We start from the raw sequence: 17,654 nt of genomic DNA on the forward strand, positions 1-17,654 counted from the left end.
GACCCTACCTTGAAAAACCAAAAAAAAAAAAAAAAAAAAAAAAAAAGATATGGAGCCAAGTGTGGTGGTACACACCTTTAACCTCAGCACTTGGGAGGCAGAGGTAGGAGGATTGCTGTGAGTTCAAGACCATTCTGAGACTACACAGTGAATTCCAGGTCAGCCTGAGCTAGAATGAGAACCTGCCTCAAAAAAACAAAAAAGAAAGGAAGGAAGGAAGAAAGAAGTATTTAAAACAACACTTGAGACCAAACACATGGCAGCTGTTTCTGCTGGGGCATTTCCCACATGAGCACTTCTGGAAGAGGCTTCATGCTAATCACTGGATGTTTATACAATGGATAACTTTTTCCTTTCCTGGTTAACATTTTTGTGTAAGTACAGGTGACCCTTATTGTTCAAAGAACCTTTAAAGTATGATCAAGATTAAGGGTCCAAAACTCTCAGTCCTCATTTAACAGGAAAGACAAACATCAGTTAGTGATATTTTAGGCGAGGAGCGGTTTCCGTGTGTTCTTGGTTGTTGACCTTTCACTGTTGTGTTTTGGTAGTCATAAACGTGAATTCTTGCTATTGTTGGAGAAAGAGTTCTGTGTGTCATCAGACAGCAGTAAAGTGGCTGACAGTATGTGGCTTGTGGACGGCAGCTGTCTGTGGTTGTCCCAAGCCTCTGCTCTGGCTTCTTGGGCTGCTTGAATGGGTATGGCTTTGGTAATCAGAAGCAATGAACATTTTTCTGCTTCCACACATCATACTTCTCCACTGAAGGGGTTGTTTCCAAGTACTATGTTGACCAGTAGACGGTTAGGAAGTTACACTTGATTTACATGAGATCAGAGAATTAAAGGAATCATCTTCCAGGGAGGTTGGCTGAAAGCTGTATGTGTAGCGAGTGACTCTGCATTTCTTTAAGAAAGTGTAAGGTCCTCCAGCTGTACTAGAGGCAGAGCCAAGGACTGCCAGGAAGGATAGTTTGTAGAGCAAGCATCCTGCTTGGGGTGACTTGAGGCGGGACGTGTGATAATCAAATGCAGTTTCCTATGTTGTGTTCTATTGCCCAGTACTTATGACTGCACAAAGTACCTTCCATCTTATTCCTGTCAATAGACTAGCATCAGGAAGTTACTTACATTTTTTTTCATTATCTCTCCAAGGGAAAAAAGACTTTATCCAATCAGAGAGGTTGGAGGAAGAAACTAAGTGAATATGGATCAGCCCCTTTGTTTCTGCTTTGGGGTTTCTGCTGTTGGAAATCCTACTTTGTTTTCAGTGCTTGAACAAAGTTTCTGTCTTTTTTGTTTGTTTGTTTGTTTTTTTGAGGTAGGGTCTCACTCTAGCCCACTCTGACCTGGAATTCATTATGGAGTCTCAGGGTGGCCTCGGACTCGCACTGATCCTCCTTCCTCTGCCTCCCAAGTACTGGGATTAAAGGCGTGAGCCACCATGCCCAGCTTTAAAATTTTTTTTTCTATTTTTATTTTTATTTATTTATTTGAGAGAGATAAAGAAGAAGGGGGGGGGGAGAGAAAGAGGATACACCAGGGCTTCCAGCTGCTGCAAATAAAGTCCAGATGCATGCACCACCTTGTGCATCTGGCTTACATGGGTCCTGGGGAGTCAAATTTGGGTCCTTTGGCTTTGCAAGCAAGCACCTTAACTGTTAAGCCATCTCTCTAGCTGTATGTTTCTTAAAATACACACATTTTATGTGGTGCCAAGAGCTCCTTCATGCAGGGTTCTTCAACATTGGGGTCACTGAGGATCTTTTAAAAAATACTGCTATCTGGGCTAGGGAGATGGCTCAGCAGGTAAGGGTTCTTGCTGCTTAAGCATGAAAGCCTGAGAGGTCCTGAGACTGAGATCTGTTCCCCAGCAGCCCCGTAAAAAGCTGAGTGTGGTCACCCACATCTGTAACTGCAGTGTGGGGACCAGAGACCAGAGAATCACATATGACTGCTCTGGTAGAAGGAGAAACTGCAGCTCACAAATATACGTGGCTCAGTGATAGAGAAGGGCACCCAGCTTTTCCTCTGGCCTCTGGCACAGATTGGGCACCTGCACCTGCACACACATGTGCTTATACCACACACACAACACCACACATACTGTACACACATTCAGGTAAAAGAAGTTATTGCCCTCCTTTAGAGAGTCTGCCTTAGTGGCCTGTGTATGCTGGACATTAGCAGTTTGGAAAGTTCCACATGATTCTGATGAAGCCGCAGCTTAGAACCATCTCCAGATGTAAGTCTGGAGGTGTCTGAGTTCCTACTCTTAGTGCTGTCGGTGTGGAGTGCTTCTCCTTACACGTGGACAGGTTAAATGCCAGCTGTGTGTACTTTCCCAGTAGAATCATCTTGTATCTTTCTGCAGTGACTTGTGTGCTGAAATGGCAGACACCTGGAAAGCACTTGCACTGCTTGTAAATACAGTGTCTTACGTGGCCAGACACATGGCTCAGTGGTGTACTGGAATAGGTTTCTCTTTCATAAATCACCACTTTTACTTCCAAGAATGGTTGACAGACAAACTAATTCTCAAAGTGAATGAAGTGTAGCCGGGTGTGGTGGCAGCACTCAGGAGGTAAAGGTAAGAGGATCACTGTGAGTTTGAGGCTACCCTGAGAATACATAGTGAATTCCAGGTCAGCCTGGGCTACAGTGAGACCCTACCTCGAAAAAAACCAAAATTTAAAAAAAGTAAATGAAGTGAGCCTGTCTCTTTAAGGCCAACAACATTGATAAAATTGGCAATAGTCAAGTGAAAGTTAGAGTTTTAGAAAACTTATATCCAGTCCTGTCAGCTTAATGGCGTCTCAATACTTTTTCCTAGTAAGATTGGTGATGTTAAATAACAAAATTTTTATTCTACAAAATGAAATGTGCCAACATTTGGAAGATCTACCTAACATTGTGAGTGAGTATTTTCCAAATAAACAGTTCATGATAGAGTTATGCACAGAGGAAATATCTACTTGCAAGATAGGCCAACGGATTTTAATGTAGCAGTGTGGAATTTACCAATATGTTTTCCAGTTACTCATTTAAACTAACATTTTAAAACCCGCCATTTGTTAGATTCTTAAAGATCCACAGTTGTGTAAAAAAACCTAAATTAATTCTCCCCTTTCCAGCTACTTAGCTTTAGGAGCCTAGGTTGTCTTCATTTACTTCAAATGAAATAGCATATTTCAAACAGTGTATAAGAAACAAATACAGAGTCCAGCTTTCTTCTATTAAGCCAGGCATGAGAACAGATTTTAAAAAAATCTAGGGCTGGAGAGATGGCTTAGTGGTTAAGCGCTTGCCTGTGAAGCCTAAGGACCTGGGTTCAAGGCTCGATTTTCCAGGACCCACATTAGCCAGATGCGCAATGGGGCACACGCATCTGGAGTTCCTTTGCAGTGGCTGGAAGCCCTGGTGCGCCCATTCTCTCTCTCTCCATCTATCTGCCTCTTTCTCTCTCTGTCACTCTCAAATAAATAAATAAAAATGAACAAAAAAAAAATTAAACTTTAACAACAACAAAAAAAATCTAGGGCTGGAGGCTTAGCAGTTAAGGTACTTACCTCTGAAGACTAAGGACCCAAGTTCCATTTCCCAGTACTGACATAAGCTAAGTGCACAAGGTGACACACACATCTGGAGTTTGTTTGTAGTGGCTAGAGGCCCTGGTGTGCCATTCTCTCTCTCTGCCTCTTTCTCCCTCTTTCAAACAAAAGAAATTTAAAAAAAATTTTTTTTAGTAAAGCAGGTTTTATTCTCTCTAATTTGTTTTTGGAAAATACATTTTTTCAAAAAATATTTATTTTAATATTTATTATTTTAAATAATAATTTTACATGTAAATGTTAATACAAGTTGAAACCACACAAACAAGAGTGTGTTTGGATCTTTAGTAATTTTTAAGGACAGCAACCACTGAGTTTGGGTCTCAGAGCTGGCACTTTTTACCAATGTCCTTGTTGGACCTAGCGGCCCAAGCTTTCAGGAAATCTTGGCTACCTTGTATGTTTCCATGTGGACCAGTTGGTCATTTTGCTATAGTCTGAATGACCAGACGTTAGGTAGAGTGCTCATGTTTAAATGGACCAGGTTGTATAACTAGCTGTGCTCTTGCACGTGCTGACCGCGGAAGAGCAAGCAGCACGAGTAGTTTATTAGAAATCCGTAACGTGCAGCTGAGGAAGAATGAGGCCGTTCCTTCCGCCTCCCATTCAGGGTGAAGATCCAGTGCTGGGAGTTCTCCTGACGGCAGTGCACGCCAGATAGCACGGAGATTTTGAAGAAGAAAGCAAGGCCCACACGTTTTAGAAATAATACAAGACATTAAAATAGGTCTCTTAAAGCACCTGAGTTTTAGGAAGTCTTGTTTATTTATTTATTTGAGAGAGAGGGAGAGAGGCAGATAGAGAGAGACAATGGGCATACCAGGGCCTTTGGCCACTGCAAACATACTGCAGGTGCATGTGCCACCTTGTGCATCTGGCTTATCTGGCTCCTGGGGAATCAAACCTGGGTCCTTTGTCTTTGCAGGCAAGCACCTTAACCACTAAGCCATCTCTTCAGCCCAAGTTTTACAGGACACTTCAGAAATTCCATTCCCCTCATCAGTGCATATAATATTTTTTCCCTGAGAGAATATATGTACATGCACAACTGAAGAATGGCTGAAAGACAGCAGAGGTTTTCTTATTATATGCCCTACCAAGCTTTTTTTGGTCAGTATATGTATATATTATGGTTCCTTTCACAATATATATATATATTTTTAAATTTTTTTAATTTTTAATTTTAATTTTTTTTTTTTTTTGGTTTTTCGAGGTAGCGTCTCACTCTGGTCCAGGCTGACCTGGAATTAACTCTGTCATCTCAGGGTGACCTTGAACTCATGGCGATCCTCCTACTTCTGCCTCCTGAGTGCTGGGATTAAAGTCCATATTGTTTTATTTGGTTATAGATCTATCATATTTAGAGCTAGAGCAATTCAATTTCATTTTTCTTTATTCTCTGATAAATTCTATCTCTCTAATAACCTTCAGTTTTAGAGGCTAAGAACTATGCTTTTTATTTATTTATATATTTATTTTGAGGTAGGGTCTCACTCTAGCCCAGGCTGACCTGGAATTCACTATGTAGTCTCAGGGTGACCTCAAACTCATGGTGACCCTCCTACTTCTGCCTCTGAAATGATGGGATTAAAGGCGTATGTCACCACACCCAGCTGACTATGCCTTTTTTGTTTTGGTTTTTCAAGGTAGAGTCTCACTCTAGCCCAGGCTGACTTGGAATTCACTATGTAGTCTCAGGGTGGCCTCGAACTCACCACAATCCTCCTACCTCTGCCTTCTGAGTGCTGGGATTAAAGGTATGCGCTACCATGCCCAGCTTCCAACTAGGTTTATTTTATATGACCTACTGTGTCCTGTTGGCACATGAATTGATACTTCCTGTTCACTGTAAATTTGTGACGCAGGAGATTCATTTCCTATTTTCAAGTACTGGTTATGAGTTCACTATGCATAAGATGCCTCTTTAGTCCCAGTAGATCTGAGTTCCTGCACTTTATCTTTACACTAGAACCTGATGACAAGCATTTGGGTTGCTGAAGATATGGAATCTTTGTTCCTATGGCAGTAGAATCATTGTGAAAGGAACCATTTATTTTGTTGTTGAAAATTACACTTTTTCTTGCAAGCAGATTAGAGAAGTGCAGAGAATTTCAGTAAAGGAACTGCACAAATGTCCTTCTTGCTGCACTACTTGTCATTAGATAGCTGACCTTACTTAAATCTCTCGATAGCAGAATTAATTACAATTTTACATTTGCACTAGTGTTTGCAGTGGCAGCCAACTGGTCTGGTAGATATTTATTCTCATACTGAGAGGTGTAAACCTTTCCTTTATTGTTGTTAGCAAGTCCTAGCCAGCCTTGGGACAGTCCATGCCGTTATACAAGTAGTTCAATGAAGGTGTTGGCTTTGAACTCATAAGTAGGTAAATCAGGAAGCCAGACACTCCACTAATTTTACTGAGTTTAAACATGTTATTTAAAAAATATTTATTTATTTATTTATTTATTTATTTGCAAGGAGAGAGAGAGAGAAAATTGGTGCATCAGGGCCTCCAGCCACTGCAATCAGATTCCAGATGCATGTACCACTTTGTTCATCTGGCTTTATGTGGGTACTGGGGAATCACACCTGAGTCATTAGGCTTTGCTGGTAAACGCCTTAACTGCTGAGCCATCTCTCCAACCCAAAACATGTTACTTTTCTGGGCATGAAATAGAAGTTACAGTAGTGACACTTCTTGATTCTGAGCTTGGACATATAATATGATAAAGCTGAATAAAACATGCAATGTTTAAAAGAAATTCGTGAGGTGACATTTTTGGACTGAAATATGAGTTCTGTGGACAAGATAGTCGGTTCTGCCTTCTAGCTGTGGTACCCTGAGAGAGGTGACTCTCAGTGTGTATAGCTGGTATCTTGTAGCTGTGGGATCCTGCATTAAATTATTGTTAGTGTTTATAACTCATTTCTGCATCTGAAACAATAGAACTATTGCTGATACTAATAAAATACTAGGCACACAAGTGTTGGCTATATAATTGCTATTGTGTATGCTAATCATGGAGAGCATATTCTAATATGTCTGCAATATTTGAGCACAGTAGAAATAACTACCTTCTTCATCATCTTCTCCACCACAATTCTCAGTTTCCATGCTGTGAGACTGTATTTTTTTGTATTTTATTTTTGCTTATTTGAGAGACCTAGAGATGATAGATAGATAGATAGACAGATAGATAGATGATAGAATGAGTGAATATGGCTGTGCCAGGGCCTTATGCTGCTGCAGATGAACTCCAAACATATGCACCACCATGTGCATCTGACTTATGTGGGTTCTGGGGAATTGAACTGGGGTCCTTTGGCTTTGCAGGCAAGTGCCTTAACTGCTAAGCCATCTCTCCAGCCCTAGACTGTATTTTCTGTTGCTAGAGTTTTAACAATTTAAAAAGACTGATTGCTTTTGTGAGAGTGGTCCCTGCACAGTTATCACTCTGCATGTGCTGCCATTGGCTTGTTGCTAATTAATCATTTCCATTGAGAACTTAATTAGTCGCTTAATTGGGATGATCCTTGAGTAGTAGGCAATAGCATCCTGAGCCGGCAGCATGTTATTGGCTAGTTCTAGCTAGCACTTCCTAGTCCTGTGGCATGTAGACTGGGTGGACACTCCTTGTGCATCTCTGTTTGTTCTCCATGAGGAGAGAGATCACTGGCTGTCTGTGATATGTTCATGAGCATCACACATGTGAACATAACAGATAATAACTTCTTATTATAAATTGATTAGAAATAAGATCAGTTATTGAGTAAACAAGTAGGTGACATGTTGTTTGTGAGTGTGGGAAATGAGACCACATACCCTCAGTATGAGTATTTCATTTTTCTGTGGAAAGTGAGCACCCTTCTACCATCATAATTTTGTAATATATATGTTTCTGAGGTATTGCTGAATTGTTATGGGAAAATCAGTACTCTACCTTCTTTTTAAAAATATTTTATTTTTATTTATTTATTGGACAGGGGAAGAGGGAGAAAGATTAAGAGAATGGGAGTGCCAGGGCCTCAAGCCACAGCAAATCTCCAGCTCCAGATGCATGTGCCACCTTGTGCATCTGGCTTACATGGGTCCTGGGGAATCAAACCTGGGTTCTTCAGCTTTGCAGGCAAACGCCTTAACCGCTAAACCATCCCTTCAGCCCAGTACTCTACTTTCTTTTTATTCCCTAAGGAAATTATGGAAAAAGGAGGCAAAAGTAGTATCTTCCTGCCTTATTTCCTATAGTAGGGCACCGTGAGGAGTGTAGGGCGCAATCAAATTACCCTCCAAACAGCATTTCCCCAGGACTTTTAAGATAAGTTATCACTTTGCATTGAGATAGTCATGGATGACTTCCTGTGAGTCAGGTTCACAAATGAAGACAGGCATTGCCAATGCAGAAGGTCTGTTTTGCATGAGCATGTTTGCCCCCTTTTTTTTTTTTTTTTTGTTTTTTGAGGTAGGGTCTCACTCTGGTCCAGGCTGACCTGGAATTAACTCTGTCATCTCAGGGTGGCCTTGAACTCATGGCGATCCTCCTACCTCTGCCTCCCGAGTGCTGGGATTAAAGGCGTGTGCCACCACGCTGTGTTTGCCCCTTTTGACTATCACAGGCTTTTCAGATGACTTGGGTGAGCAGTAAACCTCACAAAAGGATCAGCTGAAATATTTTGTATTTGACAGACGTGCTGCTGCTGCTTCCAGGAGAAGTGGAGCCGGACGTGAGCCCCAGTGCTCCTCCCCGCGTTTCCTCGGCCGACCAGCCTGTGGCCTCTGAGGGGAAGCCGAAACCCACCATGCAAAGAACACACAGCCAACGCGAGGAGGTGCGCGCCGGGTTCCTTGCCCGTGTGCTTGGGTGTTGTTCTCTCGCAGAAGTACCACTCTACCTGCATACTTTGCATTTTTCCTCAAATTTTGGGAAATTTTGAATTCAAGTTGTTTAATTGGTTTTACTACCTCTAACGTGTGTGTATATCTCCTTTTAAGCACATAGAGCAGTTATGCTTATATGTAGAAATGCTCTTCATCTTAGGATATAACTATGATGTAGAACGATCCTACAGTCTTCTTCCTTTTTTTTTTTTTTTTTTTTTTGTTGTTGTTGTTTTTGAGGTAGGGTCTCACTCTAGCCCAGGCTGACCTGGAATTCACTATGTAGTCTCAGGGTGTCCTCAAACTCACAACGATCCTCCTACCTCTGCCTCCTCAGTGCTGGCATTAGAGGCGTGCACCAGCACCCCCGGCTCTCCTACAGTCTTCTTATCCGTGGTACTTCTCAGTATGTTTTCTAAGGGCCCATAACCCTTTTGTACTAGTCCAGGTAAGGCCAGACTATGTAATGGAGAATTCCAGTCATGTCCGCAGCTGAAAGAGGTAGCTGATTATTTCTTGTATTTAAGAACATGTAGAGAGTAAAACCAACATGTGTTGAGAGTTCTCATAGTGAGCAGGCTCATTCCCTGGGATCATCAGAGGCTTCTCCTAACTGAATGTTCACAACTATGTGCACTGTCCTCATGTGCACGTGCCAAGTCAGATGACCATCTTACCACGGGAGAAACCCTCAGCACCCCTGCCCCACCCCCACCTCACCACCAGCACTTCTTCGCCTCATCTGTGGTGACTGGCTAGAGCTTCCGGCGGAGTTCTGACCTGGTAAAACACTAGCTGGTAGACACAGCACCAGTGGCAATAGCTTTGGGGGCAGTTCTGCTGCATAAAGCACCAGAAGACATCCTAAAGGGAGCAGTCTCCCCAGCCAATTGCGCCCCATCAGTAGCCATCTCAGGCAGCCGCAGCACCTCTTGGGACCCAAGACTCTGGAAGGGCCCAGGGCACACCCGCGCTGATTGTGGCAAAAGGCCTGTGCTCAGCTGCAGCCTCCTAAGCCAGCAGTGCTGTCACCAAGGACCTGGCGTTGCCTGCTGTGTGACTGGAAAAGAATTTGCCCTGGGCTGTGAGCTGCAGGTACACACAGGTGGGAACCTCTGCCTGTGTCCCGGGTGTGGCAAGAACTCTGTCCTGGTCAAGAAACTGTACCAACACAGCAGCCAGCTCAGACGTGAGAACACCTTTAGCCTCAGCACCAGACTCCCATGCATGGAGCCCCAGGACTTCAGTTGCCAGGCTACCCTAAAGCCTTACTGATCCCCCTGCACACACACCTCCACCCCTTCTTGATCACTGGCACCCTGAAGGCCTTCACATGGTCGTGATGTGCCCTTCACCCTGCTTGGCTTGAAGCCAGAGCCTTTGGGTCTATGGTCCATACTGCAAAGTCTTAACTCTGAGCCAGGAGTTTCCTGAGTGTGAAAAGTATGGTTTCTAATCTCTACTTTTAGCTGGTCACTCTTTTCTCTTTTTTTTCCTTCTCCCACTGCCTCCCAGGCTGTTCTCTGCTTCAGCAGAAAATCCTGTCTGTTTGGTATCTTGGGCCTTCATCTTCCCTGGACTTCTATCATTGCAGTACTTTGGTACCCTTACTCAAAGAACCCCTATCCCAGAGGACCTCAAAACCAGATTTCTGGGCTGCTGCTTGATGTACACAGCATGTCACCAAAACCATCACCACACCACACATTTGTAGGGTTTCTCCCTGTATGGGTCACCAGTGCTTGACTATAGCTGAACGCCAAAGATTTTCCCACAGCAACTATACACAGAGGGCTGGCCGGATCCACTCTCTGGGCCTGACTCCAGGCCAGGGGGCCAGTAGGGTTATGTGGCCACAGAAGGGTGATTGTAGCTGGTGGGGAAAGCCTGGGTGGGATTTTCTGGAGAGTGGCTGTACTTGATAGAGAAATTTAAACCTCTGCACACCTTGTAGCTTCTACTTCCCTTTACTTGCTTTATGTGGGCTGCTAAGATGATGTGGCTAAAAATGTTGTTGGGTAAGGTAAAGTGGGAGTGGGTGGGGTTTTCTGGAGAGTGGCTATACTTGATAGGGTCAAACCTCTGCATTCCTTCCTTGATTTTCCCTTTGGCAACTTCTATCAAAGAACAGGGTACCCAGTCTTGGGATCGTTCATTTGCTTTTTGTTATTTGTTTGTTTGTTTATTTTTGGATTCTCAACATAGGGTCTCACTGTAGCCCAGGCTGACCTGGAATTCACTATGGAGTCACAGGGTGGCCTTGAACTCACAGTGATGCTCCTACCTCTGCCTCCCCAGCTCTGGGATAAAAGATGTGCACCACCACGCCTGGCCTTCTTTTTCTTCATTCTTTTACTTTTGTCTTCTTGAGGTTATGAAGCCTTGTTGATAGAGGTTTGCTGTATTTATTTTGTGCTCCAGCACCCCACACCTACTGTTTATTGAGTAAGTTAAGGTGAAGGAGATGGGCATGTGAGAATTGTTCATGTTTTGTAGAGCGAGTAGAATGGAGTGGTGTGGTATTATAGGATTGAAATCTAGTAGAGGGATTTGTTTAATTTCAAATTACTGTCCAGCCCCAGTGGACGGAGCATGAAAGCTAAGTGGCTGCATGTGCTGAGAGTGGCTGGCTTTAGAGGCCCCAAGGTGAGGTTCCGAGTCTTGTTGCACGGGGTGCCAGTGGGAGGGATAGCCTGAAGCTTGGTATATGTGTGATGGCTTTCCTTAAACCTGGCATGAAATAGCTGCAAACTTCTAAGACTGATCAAACTATTAGAGTCTCCTCTATATTTCTGTGAGGACCACTTAGAATTGAGTAGCCTCCTACTCAGTCAGATAGGTGGTGACCCAGTCTGCAGGCCTCAGTACTTCTTTTCTTAAATTTATTTTTTAATTAAATTAATTAATTAATTAATTTTGCCAACATAGGGTCTCACTGTAGCCCAGGCTGACCTGGAATTCACTATGTAGTCTCAGGGTGGCCTTGAACTCATGGCAATCCTCCTACCTCTGCCCCCTGAGTGCTGGGATTAAAGGCGAGTGCCACCACGGCCGACCCAGGCCTCACTACTTCCCCTTAGGTTAGAGGTGGCTTATATCCTTGCATTCAGGAAGTGTACATCTTGCATCTTTGTGTGGGTGTGTTTCTTCACATGGGCTGGACTCACCAGTATTTCCTCTCTCTCGCTTTGTGGTGAAGAGAAACTTAATTGCCGAAAGAGATCAGAATGAACACATCAATCACAACTCTGTAGGGCTCATCTGCTTCCTGCATACAGCTCTTTTGAAAACAGTCCTGGGCTAGAGAATGGCTTAGCAGTTAAGGTGCTTGCCTGCAGAGCCAAAGGACCCAGGTTCAATTCCCCGGGACCCACATAAGCCAGATGCACAAGGTGGCACATGTGTCTGGAGTTTCTTTGTGGTGGCTGGTTGCCCCGGCACATCCTGAGACTACAGAGTGAATTCCAGGTCTGCCTGAGCTACAGTGAGACCATACTTAAAAAAAAAAAAAAGAAATTACAATTCTTGGGAGGTAGAGATAGGAAGATCACCATGAGTTCAAGGCCAGCCTGAGACTACATGGTTAATCCCAGATTAGCCTGAGCTGGAGCAAAACCATACCTCAAAAAACCAAAAAAGAAAAAAAAATAAAAGAAACAGCTTAATCAGTCAAGAGTGTTGAAGTCTAAAAGAAGTTTAATTACCTATCAGTAGACAATTTCTGTTTCCATCTTCACTTCAGTGACTGCATGCTTTGCCTTTGTTTTCTTTTATAGATACTTGGAGATGAGGTTCAACCCTTCTCTCTTGATGAAGAGTTTGATTATGACAACCTGACTCTCACCCCTAAGTTCACTGCTGAAGAGATAGAGGCCCTCAAAGAGCTATCGAAGCAAGAGAGGAAGGACAGCGACACAGACTTAGGGGAACCCCAGGACTGAGTCAGTAGGCAGCTTTTTTTTTTTTTAATTTCCTTCTTATTCAAGTCACGTTAGAATAAAACATAAGCCAACAGTGATTCCCTTTGTAAAGTTTTGTGTGTGTTCATTTGTCACAGTGACCTCTCATTTGATGGCAGAGCAACTAACAAGACTGAAGAAATCACTTCTCTTCCTGAATTCTCTCCCTGGGAATATCATCTCATCTCCTTGGTGATGAAGGAGAATGACACATGCAAAACACTATAACACAGAGAAAGTTGCCTATGTGGGTCATCCTGGTCCCATGTGTCCACAAATAGTGTATCAGTGTGATGGTTGAGAGATTAGGCTTCTGGGATTTATTGGGAAGAGCTTCACTGAGAATGAAGGTGTGTGTGAAAGGTGATTTTATGTTACACATGGCATTCTTGGATTTTTTTTTAATGACCATCAAACCATGTGTGTTGGTAACAAAGTACAAGGAATGAACTGTGTTTTATAAAGCTTAAGGTTCACCTTAAAAAGGCAGGACAACCAAAGAAGGTTAAAAAACATCATGGGGGCTGGAGAGATGGCTTAGCAGTTAAGCACTTGCCTATGAAGCCTAAGGACCCCAGTTCTAGGCTCAGTTCCCTAGGACCCACATTAGCCAGATGCACAAGGGTGTGCATGCGTCTGGAGTCCATTTTCAGTGGCTGGAGGCCCTGGCACACTCATTCTCTCCCCCCTCCATCTATGTACCTCTTTCTCTGTCACTTTAAAATAAATAAATAATTTTTTAAAAAAATCATGGAATGTTAATTATGTAGGTCACTCATAAGCTTATTACGGAAATATGGAAAGAGGCATAAAGGCACAGAACAAAGGGAATAATATGTATAAAATAATTTTAAGCATTGAAAGAATCAGAAAGGAGTCAAATATATGTAGTCTTATTTGGCATTCGAGCAGATCTTATTTTTTAGAGCTAGCTTGGGTTCACAGCAATATTGAGGTAGAGTTGTTGTATGCTCCCTGCTCCCCTGCCCAGTTCCTTATTGTTGAATCCCACACCAGAGAGTATGTTTGGTTATGGTTTTTCCCCACTGTTAATGGCCTTCCTTCTTTCATGGTGAGAACACTTCACATGAGATCTGCTGTCTTACACAACTCAATACTGTGAACTGTTTACACTATCTCATAAGTAGCTCTCTGGAACTTAACGATGTATTACTGAAATTGTATACCCACTGGACAGACCTCCCCACTTCTCTATATGCACAATATTATACAACAGCTCTCTAGAACTTGTCCATGTATTACTGAAACTGTAACCCACTCAACAAACCTCCCAACTTCTTTTCCCTCCAGCCTGTGGCAACCATCACATCCTGTTTCTGAGTTGGACTATTAGAGACACCATGTGATTGGACATGCAGTGTCTGTCTTTCAATAACTAGCTTATTTCACTTGGTGTAAGGTTATCCGGGTTCATTCACATGATCATGTATGGCAGGATTTTCTTTCTATTTCAAGGATAAAGAGCATTACTTTACATCCATATACCACACTTTCTTTATTCATTAGTCAGTGGGCATTTCAGTCATTTCCATACCTTGGCTATTAACAGGTGCTTGTGTATATATGAGGAATTGTGAGTGTGTATATATAAAATGTTATTCGTATTATTTTTAAAAAATAATTTGTTGAAGACACTAGAAAGTGAAGAAACATCCCTTGTTCCTGGATTGGAAGAATCAATATTGTGAAAATGGCAATCTTACCTAAAGCAATCTACACATTTAATGCAATCCCTATCAAAATTCCAAAGGCATTCTTCATGGAAATAGAAAAAACAATCTAAAAATTCATTTGGAATCACAAAAAAACCTTGACTATCTAAAATAATTCTGAGCAACAAAAATAAGGCTGGTGGTATCACCATACCTGATTTTTACCTATACTACAGAGCCATAGTAACAAAAACAGCGTGGTACTGGCACAAAAACAGACATGTAGATCAGTGGAACAGAATAGAGGACCCAGATGTAAGCCCAAGTAGCTATGGCCACCTGATATTCGATAAAAATACCAAAAATATTCATTGGAGAAGAGACAGCCTCTTCAGCAAATGGTGTTGGGAAAACTGGATATATATCTGCAGAAGAATGAAAATAGATTCTTCTCTCTCGCCATGCACAAGAATTAAGTCCAAATGGATTAAAGACCTTAACATCAGGCCTGAAACTCTGAAAGTGTTAGAGGAAAAAGTAGGGGAAACCCTTCAACATATTGGTCTTGGCAAAGACTTTCTGAATACAACCCCAATTGCTCAGGCAATAAAACCACAGATTAATCACTGGGACCTGATAAAATTACAAAGATTTTGCACTGCAAAGGACACAGTGAAAAAAGCAAAGAGGCAACCTACAGAATGGGAAAAAATCTTCGCCAGCTATATATCTGATAGAGGATTAATATCTAGGATATACAAAGAGCCCAAAAGTTAAATAATAAGGAATCAAACAAGCCAATTAAAAAAATGGGCTATGGAGCTAAATAGAGCATTCTCAAAGGAAGAAATACAAATGGCATATAAGCATCTAAAAAGATGTTCTATGTCACTAGTCATCAGGGAAATGCAGATTAAAACTACATTGAGATTCCATCTCACTCCTGTCAGATTGGCCACCATCATGAAAACAAATGATCATAAATGTTGGCGGGGATGTGGAAAAAGAGGAACCCTTCTACATTGCTGGTGGGAATGCAATCTGGTTCAGCCATTGTGGAAAACTGTGGAGGTTCCTAAAACAGCTAAAGATTGATCTACCATATGACCCAGTTATAGCACTCCTAGGCATATATCCAAAGGACTCATCTCATTTCCTTAGAAGTACGTGCTCAACCATGTTTATTGCCGCTCAATTTATAATAGCCGGGAAATGGAACCAGCCTAGATGTCCCTCAACTGATGAGTGGATAATGAAGATGTGGCATATTTATACAATGGAGTTCTACTCAGTGGTAAAGAAAAATGCAGTTATGAAATTTGCAGAAAAATGGATGGACCTGGAAAGGATTATACTAAGTGAGGTAACCCAGGCCCAGAAAGCCAAGCACCACATGTTCTCTCTCATATCGGATCCTAGCTACAGATGACTGGGCTTCTGCGTGAGAAGGAAAATACTTAGTAGCAGAGGCCAGTAAGTTAAAAAGGAGACATAAAGGGAAGAGAAAGGAAGGGAGGAGGGTACTTAATAGGTTGATATTGTATATATGTAAGTACAATGATTGTGATGGGGAGGTAATATGATGAAGAATGGAATTTCAAAGGGGAAAGTGTCAGGGGGGGAGGGAGGGAGTTATCATGGGATATATTTTTATAATCATGGATAATGTTAATAAAATTTTTTAAAAAGTTGCACAATAAAAAAATAAATTGTTTGCTTATTTGAGAGAGAAAGAGGAAGATATATATATATATAGAGAGAGAGAGAATGGGTGCTCCAGGGCCTCTAGCCACTGCAAATGAACCCCAGATGCATGTGCCACCTTGTGCACCTGGCTTATGTAAATTCTGGCGAATTGAGTCTGAGTCCTTAGGCTTCACAGGCAAGCACCTTAACCTCTAATCCATCTTTTCAGCCCTCATTTGTATTCTTTACAAAAGAATGCTCTCAATTTCATGTTGCTATAAAGTCAGATGACTTGCATATTTATTTTTATTCAACATACTTTCATAAAGCATAATTTATGTCTTAAGCCTCATTCATGGTAGGCAATGGGGAAAATACAAGTGAATTAGACAAGTTCTTTAGCAGGGAAGAGATAAGTGCACAGATCATTATAGCAGAGCTGTTCTGACCAAGGTGATAGCCATTGGTTGTCTTTTGGCTCACTGGACAATGTAGCTGCTGTGACCAGGGAACAGAGTTTTAAGTGTCAGTGGGCTTGTATTTAACTTAAAAAAGTGAGAGCCAGGGCTGGAGAGATGGCTTAGCAGTTAATGCATTTGCCTGCAAAGCCAAAGGACCTCAATTTGATTCCCCAGGACCCACATAATCCAGATGCACAAGAGGGTGCATATGTCTGGAGTTCATTTGCAGTGGTTGGAAGCCCTGGCGCAATCATTCTCTCTCTCCCTCTCTCTGCCTCTCTGTCTCTCAAATAAATAAAAATAAAGTAAAAAACAAAGAAACTAAGAGCCAGGTGTAGTGGTGCATGCCTTTAATCCTAGCACTTGGGAGGCAGAGGTAGGAGAATCACCATGAGTTAGAGGCCAGCCTGAGACTACATAGTGAATTCCAAGCCAGCTTGGGCTAGAGTAAGACCTTACCTCAAAACAAAACCAAAAAAGTGATATTTGACTCAGTTATTAGGAAACTTAGTAAGTATATCTAGGACAACAGGTATATGAATCTATGTTTTCAATAGTACATTTTATATATAATTAGTTTTATAAAAGTATATTTTTTATTTTTCACATATTTTTATTTATTATTTATTTGAGAAAGAGAAGAGAGAAAGAAGCAGAGACAGAGAAACAGAGAAAGAATGAGTGTGCCAGGGCCTCCAGCCACTGCAAATGAACTCCGGATGTATGTACCACCTTGTGCATCTGGCTTGCATGAGTCCTGGGGAATCAAACCTAGGTCCTTTGGCCTTGCAGGCAAGGGCCTTAACTGCTAAGCCATCTCTTCAGTCCTAGATAATTATTTTTTAAATTTATTTTTATTTGTTTATTTGAGAGCAACAGACAGAGAAAGAAAAGAGGCAGATATATAGAGAGAATGGGTGCACCACGGCCTCCAGCCACTGCAAATGAACTCCAGATGCGTGTGCCCCCTTGTGCATTTGGCTAACATGGGTCCTGGGGAATTGAGCCTTGAACCGGGGTCCTTAGGCTTCACAGGCAAGCACTTAACTGCTAAGCCATCTCTCCAGCCCCTAGATAGGTTTTTTTTTTTTTTTTTTTTTTTTTCCAAGGTAGCATCTCACTCTAGCCCAGGCTGACCTGGAATTCACTATGAAGTCTCAGGGTGGCCTTGAACTCATGGTGATCCTCCTACCTCTGCCTCCAGAGTGCTGGGATTAAAGGCGTGTGCCACCACGCCCAGCTGATAATTATTTTTAATGATGCTTTATTGTCTCAATATCTAAGCTGCTGCATGTATAAAATACACATTGGAGTTTAAAAAACTAACTTAAGGGCTGGAGAGATGGCTGAGCGGTTAAGCACTTGCCTGTGAAGCCTAAGGACCCC

At 42.2% G+C, this 17,654-nt stretch overlaps 1 protein-coding gene across 4 annotated transcripts in view; it reads left to right on the top strand.

Annotated features, from left to right (window-relative positions):
* LOC101596230 (intraflagellar transport associated protein) overlaps window positions 1-13,080 on the top strand; it is a 40,027-nt gene extending 26,947 nt beyond the window's left edge. For 2 of the 4 annotated variants that reach the window (XM_045156698.1, XM_045156700.1), the window contains exons 6-7: window positions 8,298-8,440; window positions 12,266-12,507. In XM_045156698.1, coding sequence (XP_045012633.1) covers window positions 8,298-8,440; window positions 12,266-12,430 — 308 coding nt within the window. In that variant the 3' untranslated portion in view covers window positions 12,431-12,507. Of the gene's footprint in view, window positions 1-8,297; window positions 8,441-12,265; window positions 12,508-12,546 lie in introns of those variants that run through there. The other 2 variants (XM_045156702.1, XM_045156701.1) reach the window with 2 other exon arrangements.
* The last annotated feature ends 4,574 nt before the right edge of the window (window positions 13,081-17,654 follow it).

Source organism: Jaculus jaculus, chromosome 8 (assembly GCF_020740685.1).
Source record: "Jaculus jaculus isolate mJacJac1 chromosome 8, mJacJac1.mat.Y.cur, whole genome shotgun sequence".
In the NCBI taxonomy this organism is placed as follows: Eukaryota; Metazoa; Chordata; class Mammalia; order Rodentia; family Dipodidae; genus Jaculus; species Jaculus jaculus.